Consider the following 15530-nt stretch of genomic DNA (forward strand, 5'->3'; position numbering starts at 1 on the left):
TGTATATTTACTGCAGGACTCCTCAGTAAGAATTTCTTAAAGTGCATCTGCTAGAGGCTTTCTCTGAGTCCATGGAGTAGTTTTCAGGTTTTACAAAGTAAACAAAAGGAGTAACATGTCAGTAGGAAGGGATACAAGAAGGGACATACAACTTTAGCAGTACATTGCAGAGGGTTGAAATGCATGCTTAGAATGCATAGAAGAGCAGCTTCATGGATGCTTTGGACTGGCTCTGAAGTAAAAGCTTAGCTAGATGTCCAAAATGAAAGCATTATTTATTTATTCCTTCTTCTCTAGGTTTTTGTTATCCTGCTCTACTGCAGTTGCTTGTTACCACACATCCAAAAATGGAACGTACATTGCATATTTCCTTCTGTAAAAGCAAGCAGTGCCAATGCAAAAGGAAATAAATTTTCTGTTACGAGGAATCTTTCATGGAAGCTCTTCCTCTTTCAAGTATTTTTAGAAATACTTCTTTTACCCAGTAGTTAATTAGGCTTACTTAGGAAATTCTGAGTGAAAGGGATTTGTTCCTTTATTACTGCCTTTGGCTGAGTATGAAATTACTTAATTACTGTATTTTGTATTGCAAACAAGCGTAACAGTTCAAATAGGGATGTGTGATGCTTGCACATACTATACCATCTGTAACTTCTTTCCCTTCTTGGAGGAAGTGCACTTGGTAAAATCATGTGCTGCTACTACTACCATATTTTGATCAGCTGTAGTTACTGCCCTGTGTATCTGCCATTACCCCACCTAGAAAATCTGGGATTTTTTCAGTAAATCAGCTAGAAAAAGCCACCAAGAAATAACTTGGACAGACTGTAACAGTTGTTTTGGGCAAAAAAGCTTTTTGGGGGTCTTGTCTAAAGAGGGTTGAAAAATAAAAAGCTAGAAACAAATAATCCAATGGCTCTCAGTTTTATTAAATAAGCAAATTTTTTTATATATATAAACTATAACATATTTAATATTATTAAATAATTGTGCAAAACATTTACATAGAGCAGGAGGGGAACAGGTGATAGCCTACACTTCTTTTAGATTCTTGCAATTCTTTTAATACATTTACAAACTTTAAATACAGACCAAAATCAGCAGTATTGTATAATGACTCTTCACTGGCATAAGACTGGTTACATGATGGTGCAATTGTATTTTTCCAGTTGAAATATTGCAGGAAATACACTTAATGAGGGCTCTGTCACACAAACAAGCAATAGGTACGGTACGTAAGAGGAGTGTGAAAGCTGAATTCTCACCATAGAGATAACGGTGACAGATCTAAAGGTCTGACTGTTCTGAGTCCTGGACTACAAATGCTTCAGGTGAACTTTTGGCAACTCAAGATCAAGTATTATTTCAACTTTGGAACAAAGTTTCACAGAAATTATGCATGTTCCTTAGTGTGGAGTTTTACAAATTACAATAATTGAATGTTTCTGTTTGCTGGTTGATACGCATACATGTCACCAAGTATTTTTAACTTTGTTATTTGAACAAAATGCCAAAATGCATAACTTGAGACAAACTGGCATTAGAAGTATGTAGGGGGAAACTCACCTACTTAGATGTTTTTGGTTTTGTTTGTTTTCAATGAAGCTCCTTCTACCTGTTCTAACAACCATACTCCATACCTGTTTTTAACTTTACAGCTAAAGCATTTTTACAAAAGCTAAACAGACTCATGCTAGTAAATAAATTACATGCTGCAGCAACTAGAGCAGTGCCCACTTACCACTACAGAGATTTAAGAATACCACATACTGGTTTAACATCCATTTTCACTCATTTTGTCATTAAGACTTACATTATATTTGGGTCAACCAAAAAAACCCAAAGAGATTTATAAAATTTTACAACAATTAAACAGTAATGTTTAATTCTACAAATTAATAAAGCCAACTACTGCAGCTCAATATGACAACAACAGGACTAACAGCAGTGAAATCATGTACAATTTACTATATTACCGACATGTAATTCTTACAAAAAACATGAAATAATTTAGACTGACATTCCATAAAGCATTTGGTTTTTGATTTATGAATTTAAAGTTACACACTTTTAAGTGACAAATTATGTGAAAGCAATATAGCTGAAGATGAAAGATAAGTAAATCAGAACTCCCAGAGAATGCTCTGGCCCCAGTAAAGCACTAAAATCTACTGCTCAACTCTTATCAACTGCAGTAGTTCATGATTTTACCTTCACACTTTTTCTCCCCCCTCATCTAGAATTGTTTTTTTCATGGATTTTATTAAAATATAGTTTCCAGAACTGTTCTTTTACAGTTTTAAAAACATTTAAATACCATGCTCTAAAAAAGAGCATTTATACAAAGTCTTATATTTACAATATAGACAGTTATGATCAGGTGTTAATAAGATCAACTCTTCCATGTAAGAAGAAATCCAAGCTTATGCGCTAAAGATTAATGAATGCGTCAGTGTTTTGAACTGTCTTGTAAACATATCTGAAAACAGGTGTGGATGACCAAATTATCACTTAAAGTAGTTGATCAGGAAAGACTACATCACATAGAAAAGTTTCATTACCTCTAAGGAGGACTAAACAAGCACAAAATTTGCACAGATTATTTCCACAAGGCTACTCTGCCAATTCTGTAACTCTGCATGAGAGATGCCAATAGCTCCTCAGAATAAGACAATTTGCCTTTGAAGTGCCTTAGGGAAATAGTATGCTGGGTTTGTATTCTCACAGCATTCCCATTGTTTAAAAAGGAATTCTTCCATCAGTAAAACAAAGGTTAGTGAAAATTAAAATGACTGGACAAATCCAACAAAAATGGATATCTCCATAAGCCACCCAGCACTTCCTACAGAAATCTCAGTTCAGTTTTCCACATTAGAGAACATCAGAATCACCTACTAACCCTCTCTTAAAATAGCTTATCTTTATAAATGGAGAAAAACAGAACAAACATTTTTCTGCATACAAATATTTAATTCCATGCAAGATGGAAAACATGAGTGCACAATAAACTTCATCTCATACCTAAATAATTTATAAATTAATTGGTTAGAATAAAATAGGGTCTATAGCAATTACTGTTACATTTTAAACACATGCAGATGAGTTAACAGCAACATTTTTACATAAAGTTTAGTGCAAGAATGTATCTGCTTAATAAATAGACTGAAGATACCTATGTAATGCTTTGAGGTGTACACACAGTATTTGTGCACATAATAACCTGGTTCTGAAAAGTTATCCCTGTTTGTCTATAAACTACAAGTGCCCATTTTAAATAAAAAAAATCCATAATTATTCATGGGCTACTTCCCTGTGACACATGGTGTCACAAACATTGTGGTGAAAATGTAATACTGAAGTTAATCTAGAGATTATTTTTTTTTATACACAGTTTTTATACAATCAAGAAAAAGAGATACAATTTGTATCAACAAACAAAAGGTCATTTCTGGTTATTTGAGGCATTGCTCTCAGCTGCTTATACCATGCAAGAGAAGAGAATAAGAATTAATTGCAAATTAAAAATATGAAATGTTTTTGAAAACTGGTCAAGAGTTAAATCTGTTTTCCCCCAGCTGTTATAAGTGTCTAAATTATTTTCCCCACTAACAGAGAGAATAACCAATTAATTAAAACAAGTTCTTTTTAAACACCAAGTGTAAGTACAGAATCACCTTCAAGTTACTTCATTTCAAATACATAATGACATAGTCATTATATACGTCACCTGTACCAACACAAGGATATTTATCCTGTGTGAAATGATACAGTTATCAAATGTCAGTAAATTAACTGTAGTTGCACCCCTAATTGTGGTTTCTTGTTGGTTCATTTGGTGGGTTTTTAAAATATGACAGGAACCTATTTTGCACATGATAAAGAGCCCACAAGATATTTTGAATCAAACCAACCACTACAGTAACACAAGTGGAGGAAATGATAAACTTTGTTTTTCAGACAAACAGATAACTAGAAAGCAGCATGCAAGCCATTATCAAAACACCAGAAACAACCCTGACTGCAGCCTCACGTTCTGTGTGTTTCACAGTAAGAAACATTTAGGCAGTGTCACACCTTCTCATGAAGAAACAAAAGGCCATAAACCAGGCCTTCTCAACTTTCATGAAAAAAACTACAGTAGAAGTCAACAAGTCCTAGCTCGAGACATGTCGAGTTAGTCATGGTTCAAAATGTTGAAATATACAGTGGATTCAAAAAAGGGCGTACAGTCAGTGCAGCTTAAAAAAACCAATAAACGCCTCTTTTGGAGACATTTAGCTACAAAGGTTCCCACCCTGAGCAAGATACCAGTTGCGCAAACAATGCCACACAAAATTATCTCACCTGTTGAAACAGGAATTCTAAAAGCCTTCACGAGGCAAATGCACACCTTTGCGTGGATATGAAGAGCAAAAACCAGGACAGCTTTGCCACAAACCCAAACTGGAGCATCTCTTTGCAAGAAGCAGCCTTTCCCCTCCACCCTTTTTGATCTTGTACAGCGACCTTGAATGTCAGGCTCGCTCAAACACCATCCTTGCTCCCAGAGGAAGGGCTGCAGTTAGTGATGAACTTCCATGTTAACATCCAGTTTTTGCTGCTTCAAGTTGAATAATCCAGTTTACATAATACTGACAATTTATTTTCAGCTTGTCTAGTCATTTGGGCCAGCAGCTGCTTACTGCACGTTTGAGAGGAGATTCTGGAGAGAAGCTACAGTTAAAGTTTCAGTTTACTGAATGGCACTCATGCCTTTACATTCCTTAATGTTTTGGTCCTAATTTAATAAAGTATTTGGCTTCTGTTGGATTGAGCCAACACATTGAACAATGTAATAGTTATTCACACTCTTGAGGGACAGTTGTGAAATTTAAGTACCAACAACCATGTTGACATTGAAAAACTGAAATCAGTTTTTCCTTTTAGAACCAATTTTAATTTTTAGCAAATTTACTTTTTCTTCAGTACTTAAGATGCCAGTAGGCAGTGTCAAAAGACAAAGCTGAAACCCTAAAAGTCATCTGGGTGTGTATAGAGCATACTTTTAGAAGCCGATTAGGTATTTATAAGCAAATTGTAAGTGTACACTAATACATGCAATATAATTGCTAACACTAATTTTGTAGTAACAGCTTTGAGACACTGATTGTGACATTAGAGTTCTTAGTGAGCTATCCATGCAGCAAGGTATGCATTTCCTATAAAATACTATTAAAAATCCCTATATTTAAAATCTTAAAATTTGCAATACAATCAACTTTTATATAGTGCCTCAGCATATATATGACTGCTACTGTGTACAGAATTTTATACTATCTTAGTAGAAAATATTTACAATAGATTGGCCTCTTCCTTCATGTAAGTTTTCCTCTGGGTCCTATGTGCTGTACAGGTTCATTTATCCAAAAGAGGCTGTACTGCTCTAACGCCCTGTTCTTAATTTGGCAACAATCATAGCTGCCAGCTGTTGTGCATCTGTCATGTGGGGATTCTTTTCCATCACAGAAAGGACAACGCTTGGAGGAAAAATATTGCAGAGGTTCTTGTATGTTTGATACTGATGTTCTGGGATGATATGAGGTTCCCGTGGCTCACCACATATCCCAATCCAGGGATTTCTCCAGAGTTGCTCCATCTTCTCAGGCATGCTTCTTACCATGACAGGTTCATAACATGGCTGCATGAGGTTGTTACTCAGTGGATACGAGTGGTAAGTGTAAGAGTCTGATGCACAGGGTAATGGATCCCAGCTGGCGTGCTGCTCTCGACAGAGAGGTGGTCGCCTCTGCCTTGTAGGGTTACTTTCATAAAGCCGTGAGTCAGAAATACTGTCCATTCTTGTCATCACCAAGGCACGGCTTGGTTGTGCAGTTGATGGATGAACATTTTGAGGCACAGGGTATTCTCCTGGACAACTGGACCGTGCTCCAACAACGGGATGCTGGGCATGGAGGCCTAAGTGGGAAACTGACTGTTTCCGAAGGGATTGCTTAGGCTCTTCAGTTCCGTAACTCTGACCTCTATTTAAGGCTTCATGGTAACCATGAGGGAAAGGCTGAAGACGATTTTTCGATGGCAGTCTGTGGCTCTTCACATTGTCTTCTGGACTGGCATCTGCTACACCCAGATACAAGTCATTGTAAGAGGAATAAGAATCATTACTTGTATGGCTTAAGCAATTGTCAGGACAGGGGCTTGAGTTTCTAGAATACATCCCCTGGTCCATATCAGCCCCGTAATAATCTGAGTTACGGATACTACTTATGCTTAAGTTGGAGAAATCACTGAGTAAGGAGTAATAGCCATGGTCCCCCAGTGACTCGTATTTGGGATACTGGTCAATATAGCTAACTGAGGTGCCATGGCTATTGGTGACTAGTATAGGAGGATATTGCACACTGGACATATGTTCCAGTGAGGATTTCTGATGTACGAACTGTGAGGAACCTGGCACCGGACTGCTTGCAGAACGAGTATTTAATGCACCAGCTGCATGGCTTTTTGGTGGAGGGAGCGTTGGTACACTTAATGCAGAAACCAGAGACGGGACAGAGCTGGCCTCGGACTTCCGGGCTGCTGATAACTTTTCCTCAGGCTCCACAGCTACTGACCTAATGCTTGGATCTGACTGACGTTTTGGGGCAATGCGTTTCACTTCAGAACTGATTTCTCCTTTGGAGCTGGATGGCCCTGTGCCACATTTGGCCAAGGCTCCCTCACTCATAGTTTTCACAGCAGATAATTTGGCACTTATTCGAAGCTCATCCGCTACTGACCTTTGAGGCTGGTTTGCACGTTCTGGGTGGTAATATTTACATTTGTGCCCATAGGTGCACTTTTTACCTGGAAGAAAAGGGTTTTCAGGTTAAATACGTCAAAAACTCCTTAATACCACCAGTTGTTATCTTTTTTCTTTATATTTTTCACCATTTTTTCAATAGTAGTATTTCTATATTAAACCCCTAAGGAATAATGATGTACTTGATATATACAGGCAGTCACAGACTGCTGCCCGTACCCATAGCTATCTGCATCAATGGCAAGACATACCATGTTTCTTCCTACTGGCTCATGATTTCAATAATGACAACGTACACAGTGCTATATAAAACAAATCAGCTTTAACACAGTTTTACTAATTACTAATATCCTCCCTTGAATACAAACCAGAAAGAAAAAAAAGCAAAAAGCTGTATTATCCACAAGATGTATCTGGCAATCCTTAATTTTCTGCTACACTTTTATAAATATGTTTATGAAGGGTATAAAAGTGGACATTTTGCTTGGATGGCAACATGAAAAGTGGTACATTTTTTTGTTCTTCTAATGACAAGATGTTAATTACTTGCTTCACCTACCTTTAAATTCAACAAATTGATCTGATTTGAGCACTTACCATAAGGACACGGTTGTTTCTTATGTTCAGGAATAACTGGCCTTTTCCTTAAGAAATTTTCAAGGCTTGGACCATGGCGTCCTAAAGGATCATCTGGAGGCATAAATCTAAGGGAAAAGAAATGAAACATGATCAGTTTTTCCTGAGAATGCTGAATTAGTAAATTCATTTACTTTTGAAGAAAAAACCCATACTTGTCATTCACAAAAGAGTACATTAGCAGCCGCTCCTCTATGAACTTCTTCCATTCTGGTTTTTCATTTTGAAGATCCCGATAGTTATCATTTGACACGATGATGCCATCCGAGTCAAAAGCAAGTTTTACTATGAATCGGTCATCATAGCAAACTACTCTTCTTCCCTGAACTCTTCGAGATGGGGTGAAAACAAGAATTTTTTCTTTCTCCAATTTACGTAAGATTTCTTGATCTGTAAAAAAATTTTAGTTGAGCAGCTTTTTAAAAAGTTTTAAAAGAAAGAAATGCAACCTTTGTATTACAAAAATATTGCCTTTTTCATCTGACAAAGTATCTTGCAATTATATTCATACACAGTCCTCATTATGATTAAAAAACACTTAGATGTGGATTTTATTTCTGAGGTTTGAAAGCACTGAGTAAATATTCAATATTTGAACTTCATAACCACTCTGTAGCCATGTACCTTTACTCAGTCTTCCTGAACACATCAGGAACTCAGGTGTTACTGTATTACAATAGCCTTCTTAGCCTAGACTAAAATGCAAGGACTTTCTATGGGTCAAAACACATGCTGCCTTTTCAGGGTTCAAGATAATCCTACTGAGTCCCTGGCCTGTTACCACTTATTTTATATTCACCCAGCAAATAAGGCTCAGTTCCTATATGCTCAACAATGTTTGTGAATGGGAAAATTTCAACTACTGCTTCTCAAAGGCGTTGAAACCATCCAATAATGTTAAGAAACACACAACATTGTTTACACATGCAGATATTTAAATGTTTGTTTCCTCACCAGTGAAACTGTTCCATTTTCAAGCAAACAGCTGACTGCAACATCATCACCACATCCACAGCCCAGTACTGGGACCCATCAGAAACACGACAATAATTTCTTTTCATTTTTAACCAAGTGGTCGAAGAAAATCTTGATGTTACCTGTAATCGGTGCATCAGGTCGAGACTGTTCTTTTCTCCATGCAGGTACAAACACAGTGATATCTTTATGTCCTTTTTCCAGAAACCAATCAACAGCTAGTTGAATTCCCCGGCAGGAAAATCCTTCTTTGTTACCATGGCTGAAGAACATGCAAGTTTTAGAAACAGCAAGGACAGAAGTTACATTTGGTTTTGGGTTTTGTTGTGGTGGTTTGGTTGTTTTTTTGTTCTAAAGCTGCTATGGTCAAACGATACAAGGAAAACAAAGCTGTAAAGTTTTATTAGGTCCCTTTACACGGAAAAAGACAACTGAACAGAGCTATTCAGCCATCAGATTACAGCACCCCTGCTACTTAAAAATTCTATAAATGGTGACATTTCACTGTCTCCAGAGAAAAAGCAAGTAAACATGAAGGTTTTCAGTTTTTTTCATTTTATTAGCTGACCTAATGAAAAATATCACCTTCCCCGAAAACTGAGCTCACCTTAAGTAGCACTATAAAATGCAAGCACAAAAAGAGGAATGAACAATGCTGACTGCCATGGGTGATCAGTGTTTTTAAACATCTATATTAATAAAATCTTTTCCTTTGATACTAAATGTTCTGCATTTTTGTTAGAACTTTTTATAGGAAAGAAATAGTTGTGTCTAAGTTGTTTAAGTCCCATCCCCATAAAAAATTTGTTTTCTGACACAAAGGAGTCTCTAAGACAGCACACAATTCAAATAAAAGAGCTTAATTTTAAAAAAGGCCCAAGAAATTTCTGCAAGGGAAAGGAGAAATTTTTAAGAGGTTTGATAGAAAACAAGGTTTCTTTACAGAAACATCTCATGGATTGATGTAACCCCAACATGACATTGGAAATTTCTGTATATAAAATATTGTTATAGGATTTGAAGGGTTTGTGTATTTGAAAAGTCAGCATACTCAATACACCTATAAAAACCCGAATTTTCTTAATAAACTTAATAAACATATCACAAGTTCTTTTAGAGCAGAAGACTGATACTAAGTCTATTGTATGAACACTACCTGAAGAAATCTTGGTATCACTGATCACTAAACAGAATTTAAGTAACTCCCTCATAAAAAAAATCATACTTACTCAATGATAAACAAATTGGCTAGGTGAACTCTGTACTCTACAGATGTTCAAAAGTGGTACGGGACAGGTATCTCTTGGGTTAGTGTTGACCTAAGCAGCCAAGTGTATATAGAATATCCTGAGTCAGAAGGGACCCACAAGGACCATCAAAATCCAACTCCTGGCCCCATGTAGGACACCCCAAGAATCCCACCATGTGCCTGAGAGTGTCGTGCAAACATTTCTTGAACTTGGACCGGCTGGATGCTGTGACCACTGTCCTGGGAGCCTGTTCCAGTGCTCAGCCACCCCCTGGGGTGAAAAACCTTTTCTTAATATCTAGCCTAAACTTCCCCTGACTCAGCTTCCTGCCATTTTCTTGAGTCCTGTCAGTGGTCACGAGAGTGAAGAGATCGGTACCTGCTCCTCTGCTTCCCCCCATGAAGATGTTGAAGACCACAATGAGGTCCGACCTTGGTCTCCCCCTCTCTAGGCTGAACAAACCAAGTGACCTCAGCCACTCCTCAAAGTCTTCCCCTCCAGACCCTCCCCCATCCTTGTGGCTCCCCTTTGGATGCCCAAAACTTCACTCAGTACTCGAGGTGGGGCAAGCAGCGTAGCTGTGCAGGTCAGCAGGTTTGCATTATCCCTGTTCTGACACAGCTAAATTGCTTTTGAATACTGAGCAGGCTCAATCATCAAGAGCTCAAATACCATTAATTCCCTGCATTTCATTACCATACACTGCATGTCACTTTAGAATGAACCAAGTTTTCCTACACTATGGTTACTTTCCTTTAATGCCCAGAAACAATTTTCAGTATTTTTCAAGGACTTCAAAATACTAAACTCATCTAGTAAAGCACACTACAATAGACTTTTTGAACAAAAGAATTGAGGTGAGAACTTGGATTTAAAATGAGGGCAGGGGAACTGGAATATGGATTACACATAAATGAGTAACAGCATAATTAAAAGCCTAGCCTAAAAAGTCCATAAAATAGACATATTATCAGTGCAATAGTCTACATGACTTAAAATTACTTTGCCATCAATATTGGCTTTTTTCTTAAATGTTTTAGTGATTAATTATTTTCAAATATTGTGACAGGGAGACCCACCTCATGGCGACATTGCTTCCATCAATGACAATTGGCCTCAAGTTATCACTGTTATCCACCACTTCATCTTCTAGTGACAATTCAGGGCTTGCTATTTCCTTTGGGCAAGGGCCTCTTGGCACCAGAGTACCAGTGGTACTGCTGGCAGTGCTTTGTCCCTCTGATTCACTTTTGTTGCCAAGTCTCACAAGCTCTGCTAGAACATCATTGATGAGCGCATCTGCTCCCAACTTATTCAGTACAGCCTGGATCTGATCTCCTGCATACCCAAGCTTTAAAGCAAAATCCATTTTAGCTTGGTATTCCTTGTCCAAATTTGTTTTGCATTCATCTAGCTTCAAGTCTTGTGTGATACTGCTCTGTGAAAAACTTGGGCGATCCAGACACGGGGACCGGCAGAGCGGCCGATGCGGTTTGGTGGAAACCTCCTTTTCTCTCCACTGAGTACTGCTTCTGAAGTATGGTTGCTCAGGCTCACTTTCTGAGCTCGTCCATTCCTCAGATTCAGCACTGCATTCCCCCGCATCTTGTTCCACATTTCTGTCTTCTCTGGAGTGCCTCTTCTCCATTTTCAGCTTCCCTACCATAGACCAGGCCGTCATCACGTTCAACTTCCAGCCAGAGCGCTCAGTTCTCTTTCATTTCCAAAGCCACCAGGAATTCATACTCAATTGCATCATGTTGGCCAATTAAAATTTTACACAAGGCTGGAGCTAATTTGCCTTGCTTACTATATTCTGGCATAAGCAACACCAACATGAAGTTCCTTAAAAAAAAAAGAAAAAAAATTAAAAATTAGGTTTTGATCAATTCTGCAAAATATTCAATTACAATGATTTTGTTTACAAGTCAGTAGATGTCCCCAGTCATTCACATTTCTATGTAAACTGATTATAATAAAGCATATAATTACACTGTCTCTGTAATCACAAATAAAACTTGCTTTCCCTCCCTCAGTTACTCTACCTACAGAAAAAAGGACAATTCCCACACAATAAACATAGAGGTGGAATGAATGGTTATCTCAGTAATATTTAAAGATAATAAAACAGAAAATAGTGAGCCACCATTTCCACTAGTAACCTGTCTTCTACTGCAGGAACAGCCTGTCTACACTAGGAACAACTGTGCAGTGTTCCAGTATGCATAAAATTTCACACAAACCATTTCAGCCTCTTTCAGTAAGGATTTACTATCAGAACCAACAAGTTTACCTAGCAGAAGTATCTTCTGGAAAACAGAAGAGAAAATTAACAAAATAATATAATCCACAAAAGAAAACTAAAAGCATCACCAGTGTGCATGTAAGTCAAAGCTTATTCATTTTAAGTTTACACATCCTTTTGGTTTTAGGTAACAAGATGCAGAAAATAACAGCACCTATTATACCACTCACAGAATCATAAAATGGCCTCTTCACCAATTGTGAGAGGTCATCCCTAATTTCTTTGGGACAATTTATAGGTGTTTCCCTGCTGCTTCCTAGAGTGCTGGTGTTTCTTGGTTCCTCTCTGACACTCAGAAGCACATCCCTTCCCCTGATGAATCTAGTTCAAAGCTCTGCTACTAAGTCTTAGAAAGGTTTCTTTCTTAAATATTTCCCTACATTAACTGGTGGGTTTCTATTGTCTATGGGAATATTTCAGAGAACAACCAAAGAGTGATAAAATTTGATAAGCAAAACCATAAAAATGTCAAAGGATCTCTGAGACAGGTCCATATTGGCCTAACAACAACCAGACCCCCTAAAATTGTCTCAAAGAGAACCTAAGATTATTAACCTGCAAAACCTTTATACAGTAATATATAATTACCATAAACATGCAGTAACATTCTACCAGATGGCACTCCAATTTATGCAAACAAAAATGTACACACATGCAGAGACAGCTGCTCAGAAGCCTAATTTCCTTAGGAAAATGTTAATCACTCGTACCTAAATAAAAACCCTAAAAGGTCAAGTTTTGAGCTAATCAACACTATTTTTTAATAAAGAAGAGCCATACTTTTTCACATTTTCATATATTCTTATTATATTTATATTTTGTCAGCCTGGAGAGAAGGAAGGTCACAGGACACCTTATGACTCTCTACAACTGCCTGAAAGAACGCTGTAGCCAGGTGGGGATCAGTCTTTTCTCCCAAGCAACCAGCAATAGGACAAGAGGAAATGGCCTCAAGCTCTGCCAGGGAAGGTTTAGTTCAGACATCAGGAAGAATTTCTTCACAGAAAGGGTTGTCAAGCATTGGATTTGACTGTCCAGGGAGGCAGTGGAGTCACCATGCATGGAGGTGTTCAGAAAACAATCAGACATGGCACTCAGTGCTCTGGTCTATTTGACAAGGTGGGAACTCAATGATCCTGGAGGATTTTTCCAACCTAAAGGATTCTGTGATAGTCTAAGTCCTTCATGCTATATGGAATAAAAAGAGTTTCCTTGTGTTTGAATGGCAATTCCAGTCTTGATTAGTTAGGTTTAAGCTAGACTTTAAAAACTGCTGTTCTTTCATGTTATTTATTCAAAGAGTATCTCCCTTAATACTTACATATTATTTTTACAGTACCCTCTATTTTCATTCTACATGATTTTTCTCTCACATAGCACTAATAGCAGTGTATTTACAACCCAAGTACTTGCCAACATAGATGTATTAATAGCTTAACCTGGAATGGATTTTAATTAGGTCTCATACATAACCTTGTACCTTGCCAATAAAAAAAAATATAAAAATTATTGTAAAAGGAGGTTAAAAAACAAGGTTATCAGCACACTGCACCTGCAGCTTACAAAATATTGCAATGAAAGAATGCTCTACAATACATGTGGCAAGACTGATTTTTTTCAAATTACTGAGACTGTACTGCTTTGGCACTGGACAAAGAACAGCATGATTCTGTTCATCCAAGTTTAAAGAGCTCCATTCTTCTTTCCCAGTTGTCATCTCTCTAAGCACAATGTCACAAGAATTTGGCTTTCATTAAACTTATCATGCTGCAACCTCCATTCTCTCCCCTGACCCCTACAATGCCCTTGATGCTTCCCCAGCCTGTCCAAGCAATAATCAACCACAAAACACTTTTTCCTTGCGTCCCACACTCCCTGTGTCTGTGAGATGGAGCAGGCAGCCCCAGGCTCATGGTGATGGGTGTCACCCCCACAGCAAAGGGCTGGTGGCTCTCTGTGACAGCCCCCAGAGAAGCTTGTCTGGGTCACCATTCCTCTGTGTTACTGGAGTTCTTGTGCTGGCCATTGTAATCCCAAGGTCCTTTGTGGTTCTGAAGATGAGTTTTTATCACACACTATCAGTTTATTACAAACATGTCAGGAAAGATGCATTTTTATTACTATGTGTAGATAAATATCTACATTTCTGCTACTTGGACTTCTTCAGGTAATTTGTAACAAGTCTTTCTTTACAATGTTTTCCATACAAGTGAATGAACTGTGACTAAGAAGACAATCAAATTATATTCTAGCATCATAATAAATAAGAGACGAGAAAAGTTCAAACAGAAAGCTTGATACACAAAAAATTATACTGCAGTTCTTAAATATAAAAAATATTATATTATATTAATATTACACGCATTTCCCAAATACCATGTTGGGCCCAAACACTGCAATTTTAGCCTTATTTGAAAAAAATATTTATAAAGTGCAAAATGCAAAACTACAATGTAAAGAACTCAACATACCAAATAATGTACCCTTGTTACTGAGTTTAAAGCCTATTTTTGTTTCTAGTAACTGTACAGAGCACACATTTCATTCAGTGCTCTTAGATCTTCAAATTTCGGCTACAGCTATATGTAATCACTTTCTTCTCTAACAATGACTTTATGGCTTAATTTTTTTAATTGGCCAAATCACCACTAAATTTTCTACAAAAAAAAGAGAAGTGACAGCCTGCATGTAATATACATAATTTGTATGTATACAGTCTGAAAGAAAATATGTGCAAAAATAGAAAACTTTTTTTTCATAAAAGACTACTTGGTAGTGTGTGTTTTCCACACCCAAATTAAAACAACTCCTAGTTATTAATATTCCTCCTGTTTCCCACTTTCAGTGACAAATGCCATAATTCCTCTGATACATGTGAAAACAACCAGCACAATTATAGCCACATCTCCAAGGGTATTTCCAGTCAGAAGGAACATATTTATGCAATTAACTCACTGGCATTTAGACTGAAAAAAAAAAAAAAAACAACCCAGAAGCAACAACAGTATAGTTTGTTTGTTTATTTGTTTTTCCACACTGTACTTCTCAGAAATTCAAACATCATCTTGAAGAATACTGACAATAACACAGAATTTCTTTCCTTTCTGATCTAAATTATTTACTAGTGGTAGTACAGTTGTACCTAGGGATCTCTATCAGTTGCAAGCCTATTCTGACCGTCCAGTCCCTTGCACAATGAATATACAATCTAGAATTATGAAGACAGGCTGGAATATCAGAAAAAACACATGGAAAAGTTTGGTGCTGTTTGTCAAGACATCTTTGGAATGTAGTACTTTTGTGGGCACACTAAGGGAGTTTATGGAGGGAAAAAAACTTACAAATTATCAGTTAATAGAACAACCCTTGTGAATAATATTCCACCTTTTTTTTTTTCTCTTACTGTTTATAATGAATATTTTTTAAAATTAATATAGATGTACTAAGGAGTTATCACAGTGGGTTAAATTAATTTTTTTTAAAATCCTCTTACAACCAAACTCAGACTAAAAATTTAAAAACACAAATAATTTGAGTAATGCTCGATTTTGCTGATAACTACAAA

General features: G+C 37.2%; 1 protein-coding gene across 1 annotated transcript in view; it reads right to left on the bottom strand.

The window, feature by feature from the left end:
• Positions 1–974: 974 nt before the first annotated feature.
• The window catches only part of ZC3H12B (zinc finger CCCH-type containing 12B), a 30929-nt gene continuing 16373 nt past the window's right edge, over positions 975–15530 (bottom strand). The window contains exons 2-6 of the mRNA XM_005526157.3: positions 10740–11505; positions 8533–8672; positions 7591–7825; positions 7397–7503; positions 975–6843 (exon numbers count right to left, since the gene is read on the bottom strand). Of these exons, the coding sequence (XP_005526214.1) occupies positions 5423–6843; positions 7397–7503; positions 7591–7825; positions 8533–8672; positions 10740–11341 (2505 nt within the window). The 5' untranslated portion in view covers positions 11342–11505 and the 3' untranslated portion in view covers positions 975–5422. The remainder of the gene's footprint in view (positions 6844–7396; positions 7504–7590; positions 7826–8532; positions 8673–10739; positions 11506–15530) is intronic.

The sequence above is a fragment of the Pseudopodoces humilis genome, chromosome 15 (assembly GCF_049639895.1).
Source record: "Pseudopodoces humilis isolate 2021_Gansu_Grassland_sample_001 chromosome 15, ASM4963989v1, whole genome shotgun sequence".
NCBI lineage: Eukaryota > Metazoa > Chordata > Aves > Passeriformes > Paridae > Pseudopodoces > Pseudopodoces humilis.